General features: G+C 40.1%; 1 protein-coding gene across 2 annotated transcripts; it reads right to left on the reverse strand.

Annotated features, from left to right (window-relative positions):
- Positions 1–16,138: 16,138 nt before the first annotated feature.
- Positions 16,139–20,838, reverse strand: LOC149213748 (TMV resistance protein N-like). Of its 2 annotated transcripts, XM_089392114.1 has the most exons (5): positions 20,095–20,838; positions 18,882–20,004; positions 18,487–18,759; positions 18,113–18,325; positions 16,139–17,951 (listed from the first exon to the last, which is right to left on the reverse strand). In XM_089392114.1, exons 1-5 carry the CDS (start codon positions 20,664–20,666, stop codon positions 16,413–16,415), a joined length of 3,720 nt encoding a protein of 1,239 aa, XP_089248240.1. In that variant the 5' UTR covers positions 20,667–20,838; the 3' UTR covers positions 16,139–16,412. The 2 variants fall into 2 exon arrangements, with proteins under 2 accessions (XP_089248240.1, XP_089248241.1); XM_089392115.1 differs by lacking the exon at positions 18,113–18,325.
- Positions 20,839–21,150: the final 312 nt, after the last annotated feature.

The raw sequence follows: 21,150 nt of genomic DNA on the forward strand, positions 1-21,150 counted from the left end.
TCCTCTTATCAAACATCCTTTTGAGCTTCTCTTGCATAATTTGAGCTCTGTCATAGACCTGCTCTCTTGTCTGCTGCAAATGGATTGTTTGGTTTATCCTCCTTTGTATATCATTTGGCTCAGCTTGAATCTCTTGCAGCAGCTTGATAATAGGAATGCCCAGTGATGAAGGAAATCTAGCCTCCATGCCATATACTAGCTCATAAGGGCTCATCCCAATGGATTTCTTGGTTGACAATCTGTCTGCCCATAGGGCATTTGTGAGCTTTCTATGCCAGTTCTTCTTGTTTTCTTCTAAGATCTTCTTGATAATACTGATCAGGCTCTTGTTAGATGACTCGGCTAAGCCATTACCTTGAGGGTAATAAGCTGTGGAATGGCCTAAAGTGATATGGAATTTATGGCAAAAATTGATCATCCTTTTGGATTTGAAAGCAGCGGCATTGTCAGTGATGATCTTCTCAGGGCAGCCAAAACTAGACAGGATATTGCACTCAAGGAATTGGATAATGGTGGTGTCATTGGCCTACCTGCATGGAATGGCTTCAATCCACTTGGTGAAATAGTCGGTGGCAGTTAGAATCCACTTACGCTGGCTTGAGGAAGAGGGACAGATTTCTCCAATGAAGTCAAGACCCCATTGTTGAAAAGGCTTTTCGATTGAGATGGGTTTAAGAGGCAAGGGCAACAGCTTTCTTTTGCCCTCAAAGATTTGGCATTTGTGACATGAGATAGCAAACTTCTTTACATCTGCAAACAAAGAGGGCCAATAGAACCCATCCCTTAAAATTTTATCAGCAGTGGACTTCCAATATAGATGTCCTCCACAGTCCCCTGCATGGAATTCTTTCATGACATTTTTAGTTTCATTCATGGTCAAACAATTAAGAAATATGCCTTCATGATTCTTCCAAAATAAAGCACCATCTAAGACACAAAATTTCAAAGCCTTCATTCTTAAAAATTTCTTCTTGGTCCTGGACAATCCTGGGGGAGTAAACAGGTTTAACAATACAAAGCAAATATCAGCATACCATGGGGATTGCAAAAAGGTGTCACTGATCTGTGGAGTCGCCAGCTCCTGTTCATTGTCTAGTTGGTTGATGTCTAAGGCTTTAAAGTTTGTTTCGGACATCAGTTTGGCTAAACCTTGTCCCTTTATTAGCTTGGTTGGTTTTATTTCAATGTCATACTCAAGAATGTTAGCAATCCACTTGCCTCTTTTGCCTTCTAACCCTTCTTGGGTTAATATGTCTTTCACAATAGCATTTGGCACATAGGCAATCACGTGTAAATATAAAATGTAAATTCTGAAGTCTTTGATTGCTTTAACAAGGGCATAGGCCTGCTTCTCCATGACTTGGTACTTCAAAGGGGCATCTCTTAAGGCTCGGCTGAAAAAAGCAATTTGCTTTTCATTTCCTTGGTCATCCTTTTGCAATAAGACAGCAGCTATGGTATTATCAGATGCAAATGAAAATATGATAAAGTCTCTATCAAATTGAGGACTTGTGACGACCGGGGCTTGAGTTAAGGCAACTTTGATACTCTCAAATGATTGTTTGTTTTCAAGAGACCATTTTACCTTGGCATCCTTCTTTAACATGTTGCTCAACAGTCTTATCAGCTCGGCTAGATTTGGAATAAATCTCCTTAGGAAATTGATCTTTCTTAGGAATGCTTGCAGCTTTTTTATGTTTCTTAGATATGGGATTTGGAGAATGGCTTGGATCCTTTCCGGATCAATTCTAATACCATCCTTTGAGATGATATGTCCAAGTAATTTGCCTTCTTCAAGGCCAAATAAAGACTTCTTGGGGTTCAAGGAAATGCCATATTTCCTACATGTTAGGAACACTTGTCTCAAATGTCTTAGGTGCTCTTGATCAGATTTGGAGAAAGGGGTAAGATCATCAAGATAGACAACCAAGAAATCATGGATTTCCTTGGCAAATGCAATGTCCATGGCCCTTTGAAAGGTGGCACCTGCGTTCTTTAGGCCGAAAGGCATTTTCACATATTTAAATGTTCCCCGCGGTGTTGTAAAGGTTGTCTTGTCTTGATCATCTGGGTGAACCAGTATTTGATTAAAACCTGAAAAGCCATCTAGCAAAGAGATTCTAGATGACCCCACTACTCTCTGTAGGATGTGGTCCATTTTGGGCAATGGGTAGTGGTCTTTAAGGGAGACTTGGTTTAGGTTTCTCAAATCTACACAAAGACTAATCTCACCTGTTTTCTTTCTTGTGGGAACAAGATTGGATACCCATTCAGAAAATCTAATGGGTGCTATGATACCTACTTCAAACATTCTTTTCACTTCTTTCTCAATTAAAGGGAGAAGCACATGATTGATTCTCCTCAGTTTTTGTTTGAAGGGCTTTTGATTTGGCTTTAAGGGAATGGTATGTTGAATAATTGAGGTGTCATAGGACTTCAAGTCCTCATAACTCCAAGCAAATACATCTTGGAATTCTTTGAACAAATCAACATATTTGGGCTTTTGATCGGGTGGCAAAGATTGAGATAGTTTGATCATTTTGGGTTTCTCTGCTGTCCCAATGTTGTATTCTTCTATGGCAGTGTTTATAGGCTGCATTTTTGGCTTTTTGGGCACATCATTTGCATCAAACATGTCTTCTAGTGGAGTGACGCCAACCGGGAGAAAATTGTCCTTTAGATCAATGATTTCGGCCTCTGTTTTGGCTATTTCCTCCGAATGCATCTGTTTCAGCTCTTCTATGTTTTCTTCATCAAAGATGGTTGGCTGTAGCAATTTTCTAGTTGTTTCAGCTGTTACAGTTTGCTGGATTTGGTTTATTGCTTGCAGTGGATCATCCATAGCATCCATATCAATGTTTAGGCCTAAAAACTCATGCTGTAAGGTAAGAAAATTGTTGATTTGAGCATCATTCTCAAACACTTGCCAATCTTTAACATTGTTAGGGACAGCAGGCCTGTGCTTTATCTCAGCAGTAAAGTGGTGATTTGACTCAAAAGGAAGCTTGCAAGTGCTAGCAAAAGTAGCTAGGTTGTGAGCATGCATGTTATTGCTTCTAGAAATCTTAGCAAGTTTGGATTCAGTGAATGTATCAAGTATTGCAGTGGCAGCAGTCCTATAAGCTCTTAGCCTTCTATCATTGGTAACAAAGTTGCCTTTCATTTGTTGGATTACTAGGTCTGAGTCACCTAGAATGGAAACTTTGGCAGCTCCTAAAGCTTTGAGCAGCTTAAGGCCTAAGAGGAGTGCCTCATACTCAGCCATGTTGTTGGTGCATTTGAAATTCAGTCTATAAGCATGACCCTCTGCATGGTTGTTATGTGTATTGGGAAAACATATTCCTGCCCCTGCTCCTAACTTGTTAATAGAGCCATCAAAATCTAAATACCATGTGATTTCTTACTTGTGGTTAGTATTAAGAGTTTCAATCATTTTAGGATTGGGCAGACCCGAGTCTTGTGTTTTGGGAGGTTTTTCTTGTGTACTGGTTGCATTGGCTGTTGTGACAGTCTCATGGGTATGTGCAACCGATTCTTCATTGATGTGTGCTTGTTGTACTAAAGCCATAGGCTTATCATCAGTTGGAGGACTTGTTTCATCATTAAACAAAATAAAAGAATCCATATCAGAATGGATTGAATAAATAGGGAAATTCTGGGGCTTTTCCTCACTACTTACCACATACTTCATCAGTGTTTCTCTATACAGTCTCTTTGGTTGCCCAAAGACTGAAATAGTGGCATATGAGAGGTCTAATTGGAGAGATCCTTGGAGTTTGCCTCCCAAGATCTTGACAACAGCATGCCATACTTTGGTGGAATGTCAGCAACCACCACATCCATGAGGATTGTCTTGTTTGGGTATTGGAATAAGGAGACACACAAGTCTTTGATAAGGCCTAAACATTTGACCTGACTTGAGTCAAAGGAGAATAGATCTTTGTAGGGTCTTGTGACATCAAGGTTTAGCTTCTCCATTACAGCTTTGGGCATAAGGTTGTGTGAGGCACCTGAGTCAAACATTGCATTATGTAAAAATTTATCATGTATGTGTAGACTGACATAAAAGGGTAGAACAGCTCCATGTGCTGATTTGCCATCAACTTCTGGACCAAAAAGCAACTCAGGTGTATCATCTAAAACATTCACATCATCCCTATTCTCTGGCATTTGTAGTGATCTTTGGATTTTTTGCCTATACACATCATGCTTTGCAAGTTCAGATAAGGGGATGGAAATCTTAATTTTGCTTATTTATGCTTCTAAGTTGAATGGTTTCTCCAATGGAGTCTTTGTGTTGGCAATAGCAGATTTCCCCTTTTCAAGTGTATTTTCTGCATTTTCCTCTTGATTATCAGTGTTATGGTGAGTGATACCTTGCGGTATTTCTATTTTGGGAAGGCTTTTAGGAGTGTTGTTCAAGTTCTCTTTCGAGGAAGAAGGTGGCAGAGGCTGATCAATAGAAAGCTGTATGCCTGTTATGTCCTCCACAGTCACTTGGTGCAGGTTTGGGATAGTTATATCAGCTGTTTCTGTTATAATAGTCTTGCCTCTAATCTGGTTGGGATGTTTGCCCTCCTTTAGTTTAACTTTTTCGGGCACATCTATGGTTCTTGCCCTCAGCTTATACTGTTTGTGGACTTCATAAACAGCTGAATCATAACCTTGTTTAAAGTCAAAAGACTCACCAGACTTAGTCTGAAATTTATTTATCTCATGGTCATCTTGGTCTTGTTGAGTTAGGAAAATTTGTTGCTCACCCTTCAAATCCACCAAGTTCATGTGAGTGTCTTCTATGGTTTCATTAGAAGTGGATGCCTCTGCGTAGTTTTCTTGAAAAGGAGGTCTTATATCATGGTCTGGGCTAGACCTACCAGCGTTTGGATTTTGAGTTTTCCTGAAATTTGGGTTCCTTATGGTATTGGGTTGTTGCCCTTCCCATGATGATTTCCTCTCAACACTCTCTACTCTGTCTCCCAGCCTGTGCATGCCATTGATAATAGCATCTAGCTTTTGATCTAAGGCTGAGGGCTCTTCCTTGAAGGTGGTTCTTCTCTCAGTTCTAGCTCTGTTTCTTTTGGCAATTAAATTTTCCTCCACAGTGACAGCCACATTTTGCATGTCTGCAAGGCTCTTAGGGGCTCTTTCTTTTAATTGGTAGGCCATATCTGGGTCGAATCCATCAGGGAATTTATATAAGGCAAGGTCAGGTGGGGGCCTTAAGTTTTGTGTGATAGCATTATAAATGCTATTGAACCTTGCACAATAGTCCAAGACTGTTTCTTGTGGACCTCTTTTGATTGTATCGTATTCAGCTAGTATGTGCAAGGGATCTTTCTTTTTCTCCCATCTGTTGATAAATGACTGGTATAATGCTTCTGGGTCTGCTATGGAATTGGCTGGGAGTGCTCTAAACCAAGTTCTGACATCACCTGACAAGCTTTGGACAAAAATCTTCATTCTCACACCATCATCGTCAATCTCATAGCTTTCAAAGTAATCTTGCATTTTCTTTGTATGCTGAAGGGCTGTGCAGGCACTTGTGCCATCAAAATATGTGATTTTAGTTTGGTAATCCTGAGGCATAGCCCCGGGATTTGCAGGTAATTGCAAAGGTGCATATCTGTTAGCCATATTCATAGGGATAAGAGGGACAATAGGAACAACTGGGATAATAGGAGTAGTAGTGGTAGTATGTGCAGTGAATGGAGGTGTGGAAGGAGTGCTTTGAGACGTGGATGATGAATAAGGGGAACTAGGGGTTGAACGAAATAGAACTTTGACAGGGGTTGGGCCACAGTTTGGCTGAACTATCACAGGAGTAGAATCAGCAAAATCCTCCTTTAGCTCTAATTTCCTGAGGTTTCTTTGGATCAAATTCGGATTTTCAAAGGCAGCTGTAGGATTTGGGTCTGGATTTGACATTGTATAACGTGAATTCTTCCTGGGAGCCAGCTTCTGGATTGTTTTTTGGGGATTTTCTAAGAATGTAAGGGTTAGAAAGAAACTTTTGAAGGTCTGGTTCCTTCCAAGTGGAGCTTTCCACCTTGATTTGCGAAATTATCTGAGGATGCTCCCCAGTGGAGTCGCCATTATGTTATCACTCAGGTTGTCCTTAAAGCTCCTTAAAGGATACGGCCGAGGTAACCACAAACCAATCTTTGAACTGCAGGTCCTAGCCTACCTGCAATCAGAGAGGGCTCTCTCTTTATAATTTAGCTTTGTTTTGGGTTGATTTTAGGCTAGTTATGATTTTCTTGGGTTTTGTTTTGATTTTGGTGGTATGGAGGATTCTTTCAAACAAAGTTGGGATGCATAGTGTGAGAAGTTCAAACCATTGGGCATGGAGTCGTGGATTAGGCTTGCTGTTGCGTTTTCTTGGTCGCAAGAGGAATATAGAGCAGGATAGCTACACATAAAACAATATCGAGCTAGAATAAAGATGGAATGAAAGTTAGTGAATGAAAGGTAACTAAGTAGCTCTCATTATGCTAATAGAGGGAAGGTGAATGAACATTTATATAGGAGCAATCAAGGATTCCTAAACAACATTCATATATGAGGGAACTAGTGTAAATATGAACAAATCAGTATTCATATTTAGGACTAATTTAGAGGAAAACATAGATAAACCACAGAAATTGAGAACATAATACAACTAAGTGAGCTCTAAACTATTATTTCTTTCTGCTATTTAGCTAGTGAAACAATGATGGCATAAACACATATAAACTGTAAACAGAGATAAGAAACACTTATTGGGCTATGTAGAAGCGTTAGGATTCCATAGTCACTCTTCAGACATTAAAACACAACAGTCAGTTCATCTCCCAAACATTCCAACGATCTTTGATTATAGAGACTCTCAGAAAGTACAATGCAAGTCTAGAGAGGAAGTTATCGACCAACCAACCCTTAAAACAGTGCAGAGGGTGGTTTAAATAGAAAATATTTACAAACATCCTTTGAACAGGTGTCAAAGGAGAAAATATCTCAAAATATCTATCAAAACTGATTCAAAAGAGATCTGTGCAATAACTGCTTCTAATGCCAAGTTGTGCTGGAAATAAATGCAATAAAATATCTAAAGCGGGTATTCATGAGGGAGCAGACTCATCAAAACGGCTCTTTAGGGCTGCACAGGGTCCTGCAGCTTCAAAAATGGACTGAAAGAGTGCATTGAGCCACACACTGTCCTCTGTGTGATAACTGCGCAATTAAGGAAGCAGCGCTGCTCCAAAAATATGACTGGGAACAATGTCTCTGCAATAACTCTGCCTTGAAAGCCTTCATCTATGCCTTTAGGTGGCTTTAAAGCAACAAAAGAAGTGTTGGTGAGCATTAATAGCTGAATGATGCTTTGTTGACTTTGCTGGGCTTGCTTTGCTTTCATCTGCTTTGAAAAACTGGACTGATACTCTTTGTCGCATCCTGATACACTTTGGCACTGAATCTGGGCCTTTTCTCACCGCTGATACTCTTTAAACTGTCCCATCGCCCCCTTCTGCCTTTTAATGCAAAAATAGCTGCTGCTAATGTCCTCCATGGCCTTTGGATGCAATCAGCGCTCTGGCCGATCAAAACTAGCCTTAAACTTTTTGTAAAATGGTGCAAACAGGAGGAAAAAGTGTTGCCAACTGTGCCGAGGCCGAGACTGGCCCCCTGGAGCAAAACCGGGCTTGGAGCGATCTCAAAATGGTTGAGGAAAGCATCGTTCCTTTGTAATTGGGCGGGCGCGGGCACCGCATGATTAAATCTTTGAAAAAGGCCTATTTCATTAAACAGGCGGAAAAGCCTTAAAAAACTGCAAAATTGATGAATTTTTGGCTATGCCGCAACACTATTCATTTCTTTAAATCGTGGCCGTTGGATCCGGCGCGGGCCGATCCAACGGCCCAGATCATATCGCTATATCGCATCGGGGCGGACCAGGGGGTGGCACATAAACCATCGCCGAAACTGCGTGGACCCGATATGCTAATAGGCCCTTTCTTTTATTTGGAATCGCGCCCCGCCTATCGACGATGTCATATCGGCGGATTTACAAGAATTTGGTTTGCAGACCCGAAATGCTTTAAAACTGCCCTTTATAACTTTTCGGCTCCGGAATATCGGAGCTTTCCCATTTCGCTGTACAAAGGCCTCCTTTCGGACCCGATAATTTTATATGCTGCATTTTATTAATACTTCGGCTCCGGAATAAGCAATGCTATACATGGGGCCGCGACTTAATAAAGACCATTGATCTGAGGGCCCGAATGGGCGGCCGCGATTAAATCGGCATTTCGCTATCGGCGGGGACATGGGGCAGGACTTTATACAATTGCGATCGCCGAAATGGGAGATTGCTGACAAGATCTGGGCCATTGATCTGAGCGGGGGCGATGGATGGCTGCCATGCGATATTATTTGAAAAATGCGGGTTTTTACGTTATGACTTAAGTTTTATAAAAAACTTGAGTTTAAACGATAAAACAAAAAAGGGGAGTTTCAATAAAAAAAGTATATGCGGGATATATGGGAAAATATGATGGAGGGAGCCTTTGATAGTGATATCGCATCGGGGCAAAAAGGAATGGGGGCATATATATATGGGTCAGTACTGTTATTACCTCCGACAGTGATATCGCGTCGGAGGGGGGGGGGGAAATCCATCGGAGGAGGGTTTATATGTATAGAAGGGGTTTTTTGTCTTTGAAGAAAGGTAAAATGAAAGCGGAGGAAGGTTGTTAATGCATCGGAAGGGGTCCGAAGCACGGTGAGAGGGTTTTCAGAGGGGTTTAGTGGCCAAAGAGGGTTTCATGCCTCATAAAAGCAAACCAAGGCCAAAGGGATGATTTTTATACATATGAAGGTAAACTATGCAAAGGAATGAGTCCTTATGCATTTGGAAGATGGTTTGAGGGGGGAAGTGAGGGCTCTTGCTCAGTTTTAGGTAGACTTATCAATTCCCAAGTGTACATATGGTTATTTTTCAACCAGGGGGAGGGGATAAGTATATAGGGGAGTTATTAACATAGTTTTAGTAGGGGAAGGGGAAATAGATAGGGAGCTACATAGTAAAGTTAATAGTTAACATGACAAATGATCATAGAACGCTAAGAATGATGTCTTAGGCTATCAATGGGGGAAAATGACTGATAGAAGAAGTGTGAACATTCCTTTAGTGAAGCAGATCTTCACCAAGGCAGATAATATGGAGAATGATGAATCTAAGAGGTATCAAGCAGATCTTGACCTCTTTAGGGGAAGTTAGTGAGTGATTTGGGGGAGAGGAAGAAGGGGGAAGTTAGACATGCATTTCTTGAAGTCCTCCAACTGAAAAATCACCTTCAACTTGTGATATGATAGATATAACACTTGACAATATGAAATGGATCACAAGCCATGATTCTGCAACCACAAAGCTACCTACCCGACCTATTCACCTAGAATTTTCTCTTCTTTTTGGTTTGGGTGCACTTGAACTAGCATACCCAGCTTTTTGTTCTTTTCTTCTTGCTGTCCTCCTATCTAAATCTACAATTATTGCATCCAGGGGCTTAGATTAGGCTGTTGAGCACCCTTGTTTCTCTACCTATCTATAAATCTGCCACGATTAAGCTGTTTGGACAGATGTTCATTCTCTATATTCTACAACAGGAAATTGAAACCTAGGGAGACCAAGATTAAGCTGTTTGGACCTCCCTTAGCTGAAAACTCATGAAAATGGATCAACTCATCAAAAATGGAACACAACAGTGGCATTTAGACTAGCACACTCTCATGGATACTTCTCTGGCCATCTGTAGCAAATATGGAGCATTGAAGCAAGCAAAGTATGACATATTTGGCATGTAAAAATGTCGATCATGAAAGATGATTAACCTGCTGCAGCAGGAGGCTAACACAGCACACCTTTACAGGTTTTCTTGGAGATTTAGATCTCCCTCTAGATTTATATCTCCCACTCGAGGAATTATTTTTGTTTCTATTATGGGACCATCCTCATACAATCAAGGCATCTCCATTCTGGCCCTCTATTATTTTTCGTCTCATCTCCTCCGACAGCAAGGATGAGACTATTTCATCAAACTTCAAGGTAGTTGTATTGCTAGCTACTGCAACAACCATACTATCCCATGAATCTAGTAGAGAACACAACAAACTGATGCACTTATGTTCATCTGAAATTTTAATATAAACAAATAACAATTGACTTACCATAGTATTAAACGTGTTCAAATTCTTTGTCACCGAGTCTCCATCCTTCATCCTCGGGTTATACAACTTTATTCATAGGAACAATTTGTTCACCAGAGACTTAGATTGGTACAAAGTCCCTACCTTGTCCCACAAAGCCTTCACCGTATCTTCCCCTAATACATTCAACAATACTAAATCTGAGATACACAACTATATTGTTCTCTTTACTTTCTGATCCAACTTCGATGAGTTTTCATCTCACACTTTCATTGGTTTGGTATCCAGATCTACCGCGATCCACTGATCTTTATCCACCAGTAGATCCTCCATCTTGAGTTTCCACAACTCAAAACTCTGACCATTAAATTTCTCGATCTCTATATTTCCACTGCTTGCCATCTTCTTTCACCGTAAGAATCGATCCTACAAATCTCCTACTAAACAGGGTCTAACATAGGCTCGAGCAAAAACCCTCAACAGCAAAGGCATACCCTTGAAGCTGAAACAACTCTCATACCAAATGCAGGTTTTAACCCTGTACCAAAATTACCTGCAAACAAATTCTTAAAAACAGAAAATATACAATGGCGAGAAACACAAAACAAATACACAGAGATTTTACCCTGGATCCCAAAATTGGGACTACCAGATTGATTTTTCATTATATTCCTTTCATTGTTACAACACATATATATACATTCTAAAGCATCCAGAAACCCCAATCCATTAAGCCTGGATTAGAACATATCCATAGTTCCCTTGACCAGATCCACAAGATACCATGGACAGAAAACCATCATTCCCAAAACCATGTGCAAAACCCATGCACAAAACCATAGGTAGGTCCGCACGTGAGGTTAGTATTAAATGCGTTCAAATTATTTGTCACCGAGTCTCCATACTTCATCCTCAGGTTATACAACTTTATCTATAGGAATAGTTTGTTCACCAGAGACTTAGATTGGTACAAAGTCCCTACCTTGTCCCACAAAGCCTTCACCGTATCTTCCCCTAATACATTCAACAATATTGAATATGAGATACACAACTGCATTGTGCTCTTTACTTTCTGATCCAACTTTGATTATTTTTTATCTCACATTGTCATTGGTTTAGTACCCAGATCTACCGCGATCCACTGTTCTTTATCCACCAGTAGATCCTCCATCTTAAGTTTCCACAACTCAAAACTCTGACCATTAAATTTCTCGATCTCTATATTTCCACTGCTTGCCATCTTATTTCACCGCAAGAATTGATCCTGCGAATCTCCCACTAAATAGGGTCTAACACAGGCCTGAGCAAAAACCCTCAATAGCAAAGGCATACCCTTGAAGCTAAAACAACTCTCATACCAAATGTAGGTTTTAACCCTGTACCGAAATTACCTGCAAACAAATTCTTAAAAATAGAAAATATACAATGGCGAGAAACACAAAACAAACACACAGAGATTTTATCCTGGATCCCAAAATTGGGACTACCAGATTGATTTTTCATTATATTCCTTTCACTGTTACAACACATATATATACATTCTGAAGCATTCAGAAACCCCAATCCATTAAGCCTGGATTAGAACATAACCATAGTTCCCTTGACTGGATCTACAAGATACCATGGACAGAAAACCATCATTCTCAAAACCATGTGCAAAACCCATGCACAAAACCATAGGTAGGTCTGCATGTGAGGCTAGTCATGGAAAGAATATAGCACACACCCAACATTTTTGTTAAGAAATTTTAAAGGTTTAATTTAGGAGTGAGTTTTTATTTTTCTTACAAATAAGTTGGAGAAGTTATTTTCTAACGTAAGTTTAGTTTTTAGTTCCCTTATATTGTGGAGAAGGGGAAATGATTCACATTCCATGACTCTTGTTTGTCATAGCTTTTTTCTTTTTGGGGAATAAAGAGGATGAGTGTCCAGAAGCTCCCAAGGGAGAGGAATAGAGGAACTCGTTGTTTCTCTGCGTAACTATATTTCTAAACTTGCAAACCTACCTGTACTTACCAATCTGTGTGAATTAGAAGGTATTTTTGTGTGAAAGACGTAAATGAACAAAAAATGGCACTGTGAGTTTGTATGGTTTCAGATTGAATCGAAACCCTATGATTAAACCAAATATATTTCTTCTTATGAACCGATATTAATTGCATTTGTATTCCTGTGTGTTTGATCATTTTGAGGGACTGTGACTTGTTGAATCGATTTACATTAATAATTTGTACATTATGGCTTCAGTCGTTGTGTGATTTGTTCATTTATATTTTGTATTCTTGTTGTATCAGTTTCAAATATCGTGGAGGAATTCTCATTGCTTTTTGGAGTAGTGAATGGGTGGATTTTTTCTAGCAAATTGAACGCTAATAAACTAAAATCAAGTACCCTATTTTGAATATGGTCAAAACCTCGGTTAGATTGGTTTTTTTACTATCAAGTTTGAACTAATGTTGCAAACTTTGGTAAAGAAAGGAAAAGTAAATTGTTTACTTTGTTGAGTAGCAAGTCAAGGACGTTGAGAGTTGGATTGGGAAAGAGCTAAGTTGATTCATCTTCCCCAAAATCATTGTATATAAATTTGACAGCGCATTGGCAAATCATTTTGTAGCGAACAACATTACCAAATCATTATGTAGAGACTACACAGTTAATTAGAAAATGGACGCTACCAAATCATTTCATAGTCATTGTGGAAAAGAAAAGAAAATTATTGGAGGATTGCATTTCGGATTGAAATCTCCTTTTAGCTTGCCCGTTGCACCAACAGGTGGTTGGCAGTTTATTGCTAGTGCGTTTGGTGCCAGGGGGTCGTAGTTTCAAACCCCGTGTACCTAAATCGTTTGACATCTTTTAATTGAAAAAAAAACTGTTGTTTGGTCAATGCCACCTGTCTGCCAAGTTTGGAGTTTGGGGTTTTGCTGGCCCACCAACCCATTACCACTTGCCTTTGCCAAACTTAATCGTGACCACCAACTTGTCTTTGAATCCACCAAAAATAGTCTAGACTGCCAACTTATCTCCTGCTAATCACCTTGCCATATTTGGCCAAGGTTGATCGACCAACCACATGGTGCCACGTGGCACCTTGTGATTAGGCCATGTGACGCCCTGTGATTGGGCCACTTAATATGCCCAGTCATGCACATGTATCACGTCCTAGTTGGCCCGAAAGATTTCATACTCATTAACAGAGATTCCATGTGGTGGCTTGTGGGAGTGCTAGGTGGCAGTCTGTGGGGCCTACCTGCACAACAAATTTACTGTTTGACAACAAATTTAGATGGTTATAACTTTCACATACGGTGTTGGATTGACATGTCGTTCACGCCATTGGATTTAGAGTGATGAGATCTTTGATTTGAGCTAGGTTTTAGTGAGATTTTAGGACTTTGAAATTTTGGCCTTTGGGATAGTCTTAGATCAGTTGACCTCATCCTTGCTTGGGGGTAGTATATGCAGTGGATGCCTACAATTCGGTGGAAAGTTTCTCTATCAACAATTGATTTCCTTAGACCAATTTGTTTTAAAGGTAAGTGTTCCATCTCTTTGATGAAGTGTTATATAATTCTATTGATTAAGCTTGTATGTTGTTTATGTATGAAGTTGCATACATAATTTTTGCAAATGCTTTTTTAAATTTGGAATTCCCATATAGTTTATTTCCTCGAGACATACGTTATGCATTTAAGGTTGGATTGTGATGGGCACATCTAATTCAATTCATTTATGCATATTCAATGGCTACATGTTAGATGCCAATATGAAGTAGGGTTTTTAAATAAACCATCAAACTTTTTTATTTTGAATGTTGTTCAAATCCTTTGACCAAATTTAAGTCCTTTTGTTGATGTTCAAAGTGTTCAAGGATCGTAAGCCCCCATATGCTGAAATTTGAAGTATTTACTTGGAATAAGGCTAGCGATCTTTGCTTGTTATGGGTTAATTTCATTATTTAATCCAATTGGGTGATACTTTGAAATTGGTTGATGAGTTTTTTTCGAAGTCGACTTGATGGCCTTGTTCTATTTTTCAAAGTGGCTTGATTTCATATCTTCAAAAGAGGCCTAATGAATACGGCCAAGCTTTTTGAAGGTGTTCAGTGGGCAATTTTTGAAATGACTCAACATCCTATTTCCTTTTATTAGGTATATATTTTCAAAGCACCCACCAGTCAATCTTTTGAAATGGCCTAATGATCTATTTCTTCACATTGTGTGGATGTTTTGAAAGAACATAACAGATAATATTTCAAAATGGCTCAATGGTATAATTCTTCACATTGAGAAAATGTTTTGACAACACTCAATAATCAATCTTTTGAAATGGTTTGATGGCATATTTCCTTGCATTACACGGATCTTACAAATGCCCCTAATGGGATTTTAATAAATGGCCTAATGGTGTATTTCCTTACATTAGGTAGATAATTCAAAAACACCTATTAGGAAATCATTCAAAATTACACAATGACCTATTTTCTTACATCAAGGAAATGTTTTGGAGGCATTGAATGGGTGATCCTTCGGAATGACCCAATGGCCTATTTCCTTTGTATCATGTCAAACTTTTGAAAGGGCTAGTTGGGTCAATAATTCAAGAAAATGATTGATTGTTTTATGCTATTAAAGTGATTCCTTTAAATGGCCTTAATGGAAACATGAAAAGGGTGTTGTGCAAGGTCTTTTATCCAAACAAAGAGGATTAGTTCAAATGTGAATGAATTCACAACCTTCAGTGGAAAAAAAAAGCATTGCACGCCTCCTGAAGTGTGGTGATAGAGGGAGATAGTTACATGGAAACCTTGATGTATTCATTGTTATTATGGTGAAGAAAATACTAAACTAATTTTTAATTATGCAAATTTTTTAAATTTTATATAATCATTATGGAATATATTTAAAATGGTTATATACTAAGATTTATAATTTTAATAAAACTAATATAATTTATTTATTTTTGAAAGGTTGTTGGATCTACCTTAGATGGTTGAAATATAGTTTGTTATCCTCTCCATTGTAGTATAGATCTTACTTGAGGTGAAGGATGAGGTGAGAAATTAGATATGTTTAGTTTTGTTTTTTTAATAGAATTTAATTTTGTTAAATATTTTTTGGTAAATACTATATATTATATTAATTATATTTTACAAAATTGTTTATTTATGTTTATCCATATAGATATTAGTGTAAAAGAGGTCAAGGAGTAAATTTAACTAGTCATCATCAATATTGTTGTCTATTTGGTTAATTAGTTGTAAATGCTTGGTTTGCAAGCACAACAATCTACATAAATAAGAAATATCATTCATGAAAATCTTGTTCTTGCTCACTTAATATTTGATACCATCTAAAAATATCACTATTATTTATAGGATGTCATCAATGTTATGATGCTATTATTAGATTTGAAAATTGTATATATTATCCACTAAGCATAACACTCTGCGAGCCTGTATGGATTCTCTCTTTAACACTGTATATATTATTCATTCAATTAATTACTTACATATATATACGAGTAAGCAACTCAAATATGTATTAAGGATTTTGAATATTTAAAATATAAAATAAGTTAAAAAAATAATAAACAAATATATAATAAATTAATATTAAAAATAATAATTAAAAAATATGTATATTAAAATTGAAATTTATTAAAAAAATAAATCATTAAAATATGAATTAAAAGATTTAAAATTAGAAATTAAAAAATATATGAAAATTTAACTAAAAGTAATTATTATTTATTAGACAAATAATATTTAAATAACTAAAATATATGATCCAAAAATCTATATTAATTTATAAATTTATATTAATTTAATAAATATATAAATTGAATAATAATAATAAAATTAAATTTATTAATGAAAATAATTTAAAAATCAAAATTTATATTATGTGTTTATTTAAGAAAAAATAAATATTAAAAAAATCACCATAAACTCGAATGTTATGTGAACCATAAACTATGTTATTATGGCTCAATAATATTACTACTCCACATGATGTAAAATATAGAGCATTATGTGAAGATTAATGACACAGCTCTCTCTCTTTGCGGGGTGTGGTGAGCACCTTGGCCATCTGATCACAATTGTAATTCATTTTGCCTTATGATTACATCTCTATGAAGATTAATGACACAGCTCTCTCTCTTTGAGGGGTGTGGTGAGCTCTCTCTGATCTTTATTCATTACTGTTTTCGCTGCCTTCTTCCCACCTTTATTCGATGAGGCCATTTCCCAGTCGATGGCGCAGGGACTCGATTACTCCGGCACCCCATTGCAGTTTGGGACAGTGATGCACATGAAGCTTCACCAGCGAGCTCAAATGCTGAACATTGGGCAGCGTCTGTAAATTGGGACACCCAGCCAAGTGAAGCCATTTGAGTCTGGTTAAGTTCCCAACTGACTCTGGGAGCCCCTGCAGGCTGCGGCACCCGTTCAAGTAGAGTATCTCCAGGCCCGTCAGCTGCCCCACCGAGTCTGGGAGCCCCTGCAGGCTGCAGCATGAGGTCAAGTAGAGTACCTGGAGGCCCGTCAGCTGCCCCACCGAGTCTGGAAGCCCCTGCAGGCTGGAGCACCTGGTCAAGTTAAGTTTCTTCAGGCCCGTCAGCTGCCCCACCGAGTCTGGGAGCCCCTGAAGGCTGGAGCACCAGCTCAAGTGGAGTGTCTGGAGGCCCGTCATCTGCCCCACCGAGTCTGGGAGCCCCTGCAGGCTGGAGCACTGGTACAAGTCTAGTCCCTCCAGGCCTGTCAGCTGCCCCACCGAGTCTGGGAGCCCCCGCAGGCGGGTGCACTCTTTCAAGTCGAGTGTCTGGAGGCCCGTCAGCTGCCCCACCGAGTCTGGGAGCCCCTGAAGGCTGGAGCACCAGCTCAAGTCGAGTGTCTGGAGGCCCGTCAGCTGCCCCACCGAGTCTGGGAGCCCCTGCAGGCTGGAGCACCTGGTCAACTCGAGTTTCTCCAGGCCCGTCAGCTGCCCCACCGAGTCTGGGAGCCCCTGAAGGCTGGAGCACAAGCTCAAGTCGAGTGTCTGGAGGCCCGTCAGCTGCCCCACCGAGTCTGGGAGCCCCTGCAGGCTGGAGCACTTCCTCAAGTGGAGTGTCTGGAGGCCCGTCAGCTGCCCCACCGACTCTGGGAGCCCCTGCAGGCTGGAGCAGTCGGTCAAGTAGAGTTTCTCCAGGCTCGTCAGCTGCCCCACTGACTCTGGGAGCCCCTGCAGGCTGGAGCACTGGAACAAGTAGAGTCCCTCCAGGCCCGTCAGCTGCCCCACCGAGTCTGGGAGCCCCTGCAGGCTGGAGCACCCGGTGAAGTTGAGTTTCCCCAGCCTCGTCAGCTGCCCCACCGAGTCTGGGAGCCCCTGCAGGCTGGAGCAATATTCCAAGTCGAGTTTCCCCAGGCTCGTCAGCTGCCCCACCGAGTCTGGGAGCCCCTGCAGGCTGGAGCACAGGCTCAAGTCGAGTGTCTGGAGGCCCGTCAGCTGCCCCACCGAGTCTGGGAGCCACTCCAAGCTGTAGCACCGGGAAAAGTTGAGAGTCTGGAGGCCCGTCAAGGTCCCAACTGAATCCGGCAGCAACATCATTTGTCGACAGTTTTGTAACGTGATATGTTTCAATGAATGCATATCATAGAATTCGTTTGGTAAAGTTTTAAAAGAACCATTTTTCAGGACAATTTTTTCGAGCTGATTCAGTTTCCCAATAGACTGTGGAACCTCTGAAAGGGGAGCATCAATATACAATTCCCTCAACTGTCGTGGTGCCTGCAATGTGTACATAAAAACATTAAAGTTGATTTGCTTCTGTCAATGTCACCTATTTGACATTGTGATTAACAAAGACAATTCTTAAATGCAAGCAATTTTTCTAATTTGAAGAGAAATGTAAATCGATCTCTGTCCAAATAAATTAGAATTTGTACTACCTCAGATTCATGTTGCCAGAGTGTTTTCAAATTCTTCCCCTCTATGTGTAACACTCTTAAATTCCATGAATGCATATCATAGAATTCATTTGGTAAAGTTTTAAAACAACCATTTTTCAGGACAAGTTTTTCGAGCTGATTCAGTTTCCCAATAGACTCTGGAACCTCTGAAAGGGGAGCATCAATATACAATTCCCTCAACTGTCGTGGTGCCTGCAATGTGTACATAAAAACATTAAAGTTGATTTGCCTCTGTAAATGTCACCTATTTGACATTGTGATAAACAAAGACAATTCTTAAATGCAAGCAATTTTTATAATTTGAAGAGAAATGTAAATCGATCTCTGTCCAAATAAATTAGAATTTGTACTACCTCAGATTCATGTTGCCAGAGTGTGTTCAATTCTCGCCCCTGTATGTATAACACTCTTAAATTCCTTGTTGTGACTGTGAAAGATATTGAGGAGATCGGACAGTTCTTCCATTGGAGATATATCAGTTGTCGTAACTCCCCTGCACTGAATACGCTTTCAACAAAAGAACCTTCACCCCTAAGCAGTTCCAACCTGCTTAGGTTGCAGTTGCCCGCAACGTTTTCGAAAAATTGTTCACTGCCATTTCCATAATCCATGCTAATTCCTCGCACCTGAATTGTTCACTCGGAGCTGTTAAAAACATTATTTTTTCTTAAAAAATCTCAAAACAAATAGGCAATTTAGATATCACAATGCTAATTTGAAAATCCGTGGAGAGCTTCAACATACGTACAGGCGATAAGGGGGAAAGAGTGCGAAGAAGATTGACATTTGGTCGCGAAAGCCGAAGCGGATGTTCCTTCTCTGCTACATCTCTGCCGAGATCGCGGAGGTGGTCGTGCATTCTTATACACTCTTCATTGTTGATCTCAATTAGGCATCTGTTCTCTAAGTTGCGGATACCCAGCCATCCTGCCCAACCTGATCCTTCCCATTTTCTGATAGCGGTATCTCTGTTCTCTCCTATAAAAAAACAAGCGGCGTCTAAAAAGATTTCCTGCTCCTCTTTATCGAGACCATCATAGCTAATTTTAAGCTTGCTATGAATATCCTTGGGAAGTATTCTTCTGATTTTCTCTAACTGGCTTTTCCAAAACTCAGAATCTTTTCCACGAATAGCCGCTCCAATGACCTTAAGAGATAAGGGCAACCCACCACAGAAATCCAAAAAATCTTCAACCAGTTGTTCGAATCCCGTCTCAGGACAACTCTGGTCAAAGGCATGCGAGCAGAATAGCGCTGCAGAGTGTTGTCGGTTAAGACCTGTTTGCTGGTAAATAGAGTCCTCTATAATTCCCGAGCTTGTAAGCACATCCCTATTGCGAGAAGTAACCAAGATTAAACTACTGGATTGAATGGTATCTTTCACAGGTGAAAACAATGCGTCAAGTTGATCAATATGATCAACATCATCTAAGACTATCAGACATGGGGGACAGGATTTGAGATGCTTTCGGAGCTTCCCTATGCCTTCATCAGTGTTGCTTATTTGCTCGTTCAAATGAGCCAAGTCTTTAAGAAGTGCTGCCTGCAATGAACTTAAAGAGCTCTTGGCTGCGGTTTCTCTCACATCAGACAGAAAACAACATCGATCATAAGTTGATCTGTGATCTGTGTCATAATTTGATCTGTGTCTGTCTAAGAATTCTTTTGCAAGGGTCGTTTTGCCTACCCCGCCAAGACCCACAATTCCCACAACCCTAGTCTTCTGGCTTTGCTGCTGCAAGTGCACCATACTTTCCACATGTGATATTTTCTCATCCAGGCCTGTAGGATATTTGGCCACATTAAGAGGTGTTTTCCTAACATTTCGCCACACTTCTTCTACGACCGCATCAACTAGCTGCCATTCCTCACTGAACAATATGCACAGTAATATGATTATGGAGGAACGTCTTATGTTTCGTGAAATAACTAAGAAAAACAGGAGAGAGTATGGCCCTTACCCGTACTCCTTGGAGACAAAACCACTTTTATTGGAGACAGCAGAGAGAGCATTCCTCCATTTTTGCAGAGTGCTCGAGTCATGTCGTGGCTTCGAGTCATGTGTTGTCTTCTTTTGGAGCGTGTGCAGGTCTCGAGCATACTGTCCCTTTTCGCCCAGTAGACACGGACAGATACAGCGGATGATACTCTCGACTCCATCTCCACTCGGCGTCCACCGAAGTTCGGAAGGATCGACATCAAGGAAGACTGGAATAATTGTCGACTTGGATTTGGATTCGGATTCCATCATTTGCGCGAGCTCGTTAAGGCACCAGGTTGATTGGGCATATGTTGGAGAAAATATTGCTACCTGCACCGAGGCGGTTCGAATAGCCTGTTCGATTTGATGTTTTATGTTCTCTCCCTTGCGCAGTTCTGGCTGGTCCAAAAATACATTTAAGCCACGCACAGTAAGCCGACGGTAGATATGGCTGGCGAAGCCTTTCTTTGTGTCGGGACCGCGGTGGTTCAAAAAAACGTCATAAACCTGGCCAGTGTTGGTGGATGAAGACGAAGAAGCATGGTCCGCCATCGGACACAGAAGAAGAAAGAAGCAAGCGAGATCCAAGACGTTTTACAGAGATTGGGAATGAGCGGTGAACCTCAATATTTTCGTCTGAATGATCTCACCAGTGCAAGACACTAATATCTGGTCAATTCAGAGGATCTGTTTTTCGCTGAACGAACCAAGTCGATATATATTTCTATTTAGGATACTTTTGTTTTATTATTAAATTGTCAAGTCATGAAAGTTGCTGCTAATTTCCTTCGTTCACTGCATTATTGAGGGTTGCCGCCGAGTTACCGACCATATACCTATTCCTGGATCGTTTAGAAGATACGCTGACCACAGATATGTGGGGCCCAATCTTTATGCAAAAGCAACTGCATCCACTAACCCGAGACATGATAAGTTAATTTATTAAGCAATACAGGTGGCATCCATCCACATAAGAAGCAAGCGGGAGTCGACGTCCATCGCTGTAAATTAAAGCCGCAGCAAGTGGGAGTCGACG

This window comes from Pinus tabuliformis, chromosome 1_1 (genome assembly GCF_031772625.1).
Source record: "Pinus tabuliformis cultivar Carrire ecotype Pingquan chromosome 1_1, CPIR1, whole genome shotgun sequence".
NCBI classification, from domain to species: domain Eukaryota; kingdom Viridiplantae; phylum Streptophyta; class Pinopsida; order Pinales; family Pinaceae; genus Pinus; species Pinus tabuliformis.

What these genes read in the sequence shown, in the direction of transcription:
- LOC149213748 (XM_089392114.1), bottom strand. Translation starts at nt 20,666, where the DNA reads ATGGCGGACCATGCTTCTTCGTCTTCATCCACCAACACTGGCCAGGTT. An exon ending in CTCTTTCCCCCTTATCGCCT is followed by an intron (nt 18,760 to 18,881) that starts GTACGTATGTTG and finishes TGAACAATTCAG; the next exon opens with GTGCGAGGAATTAGCATGGA. An exon ending in TCTGGCAACATGAATCTGAG is followed by an intron (nt 18,326 to 18,486) that starts GTAGTACAAATT and finishes TACACATTGCAG; the next exon opens with GCACCACGACAGTTGAGGGA.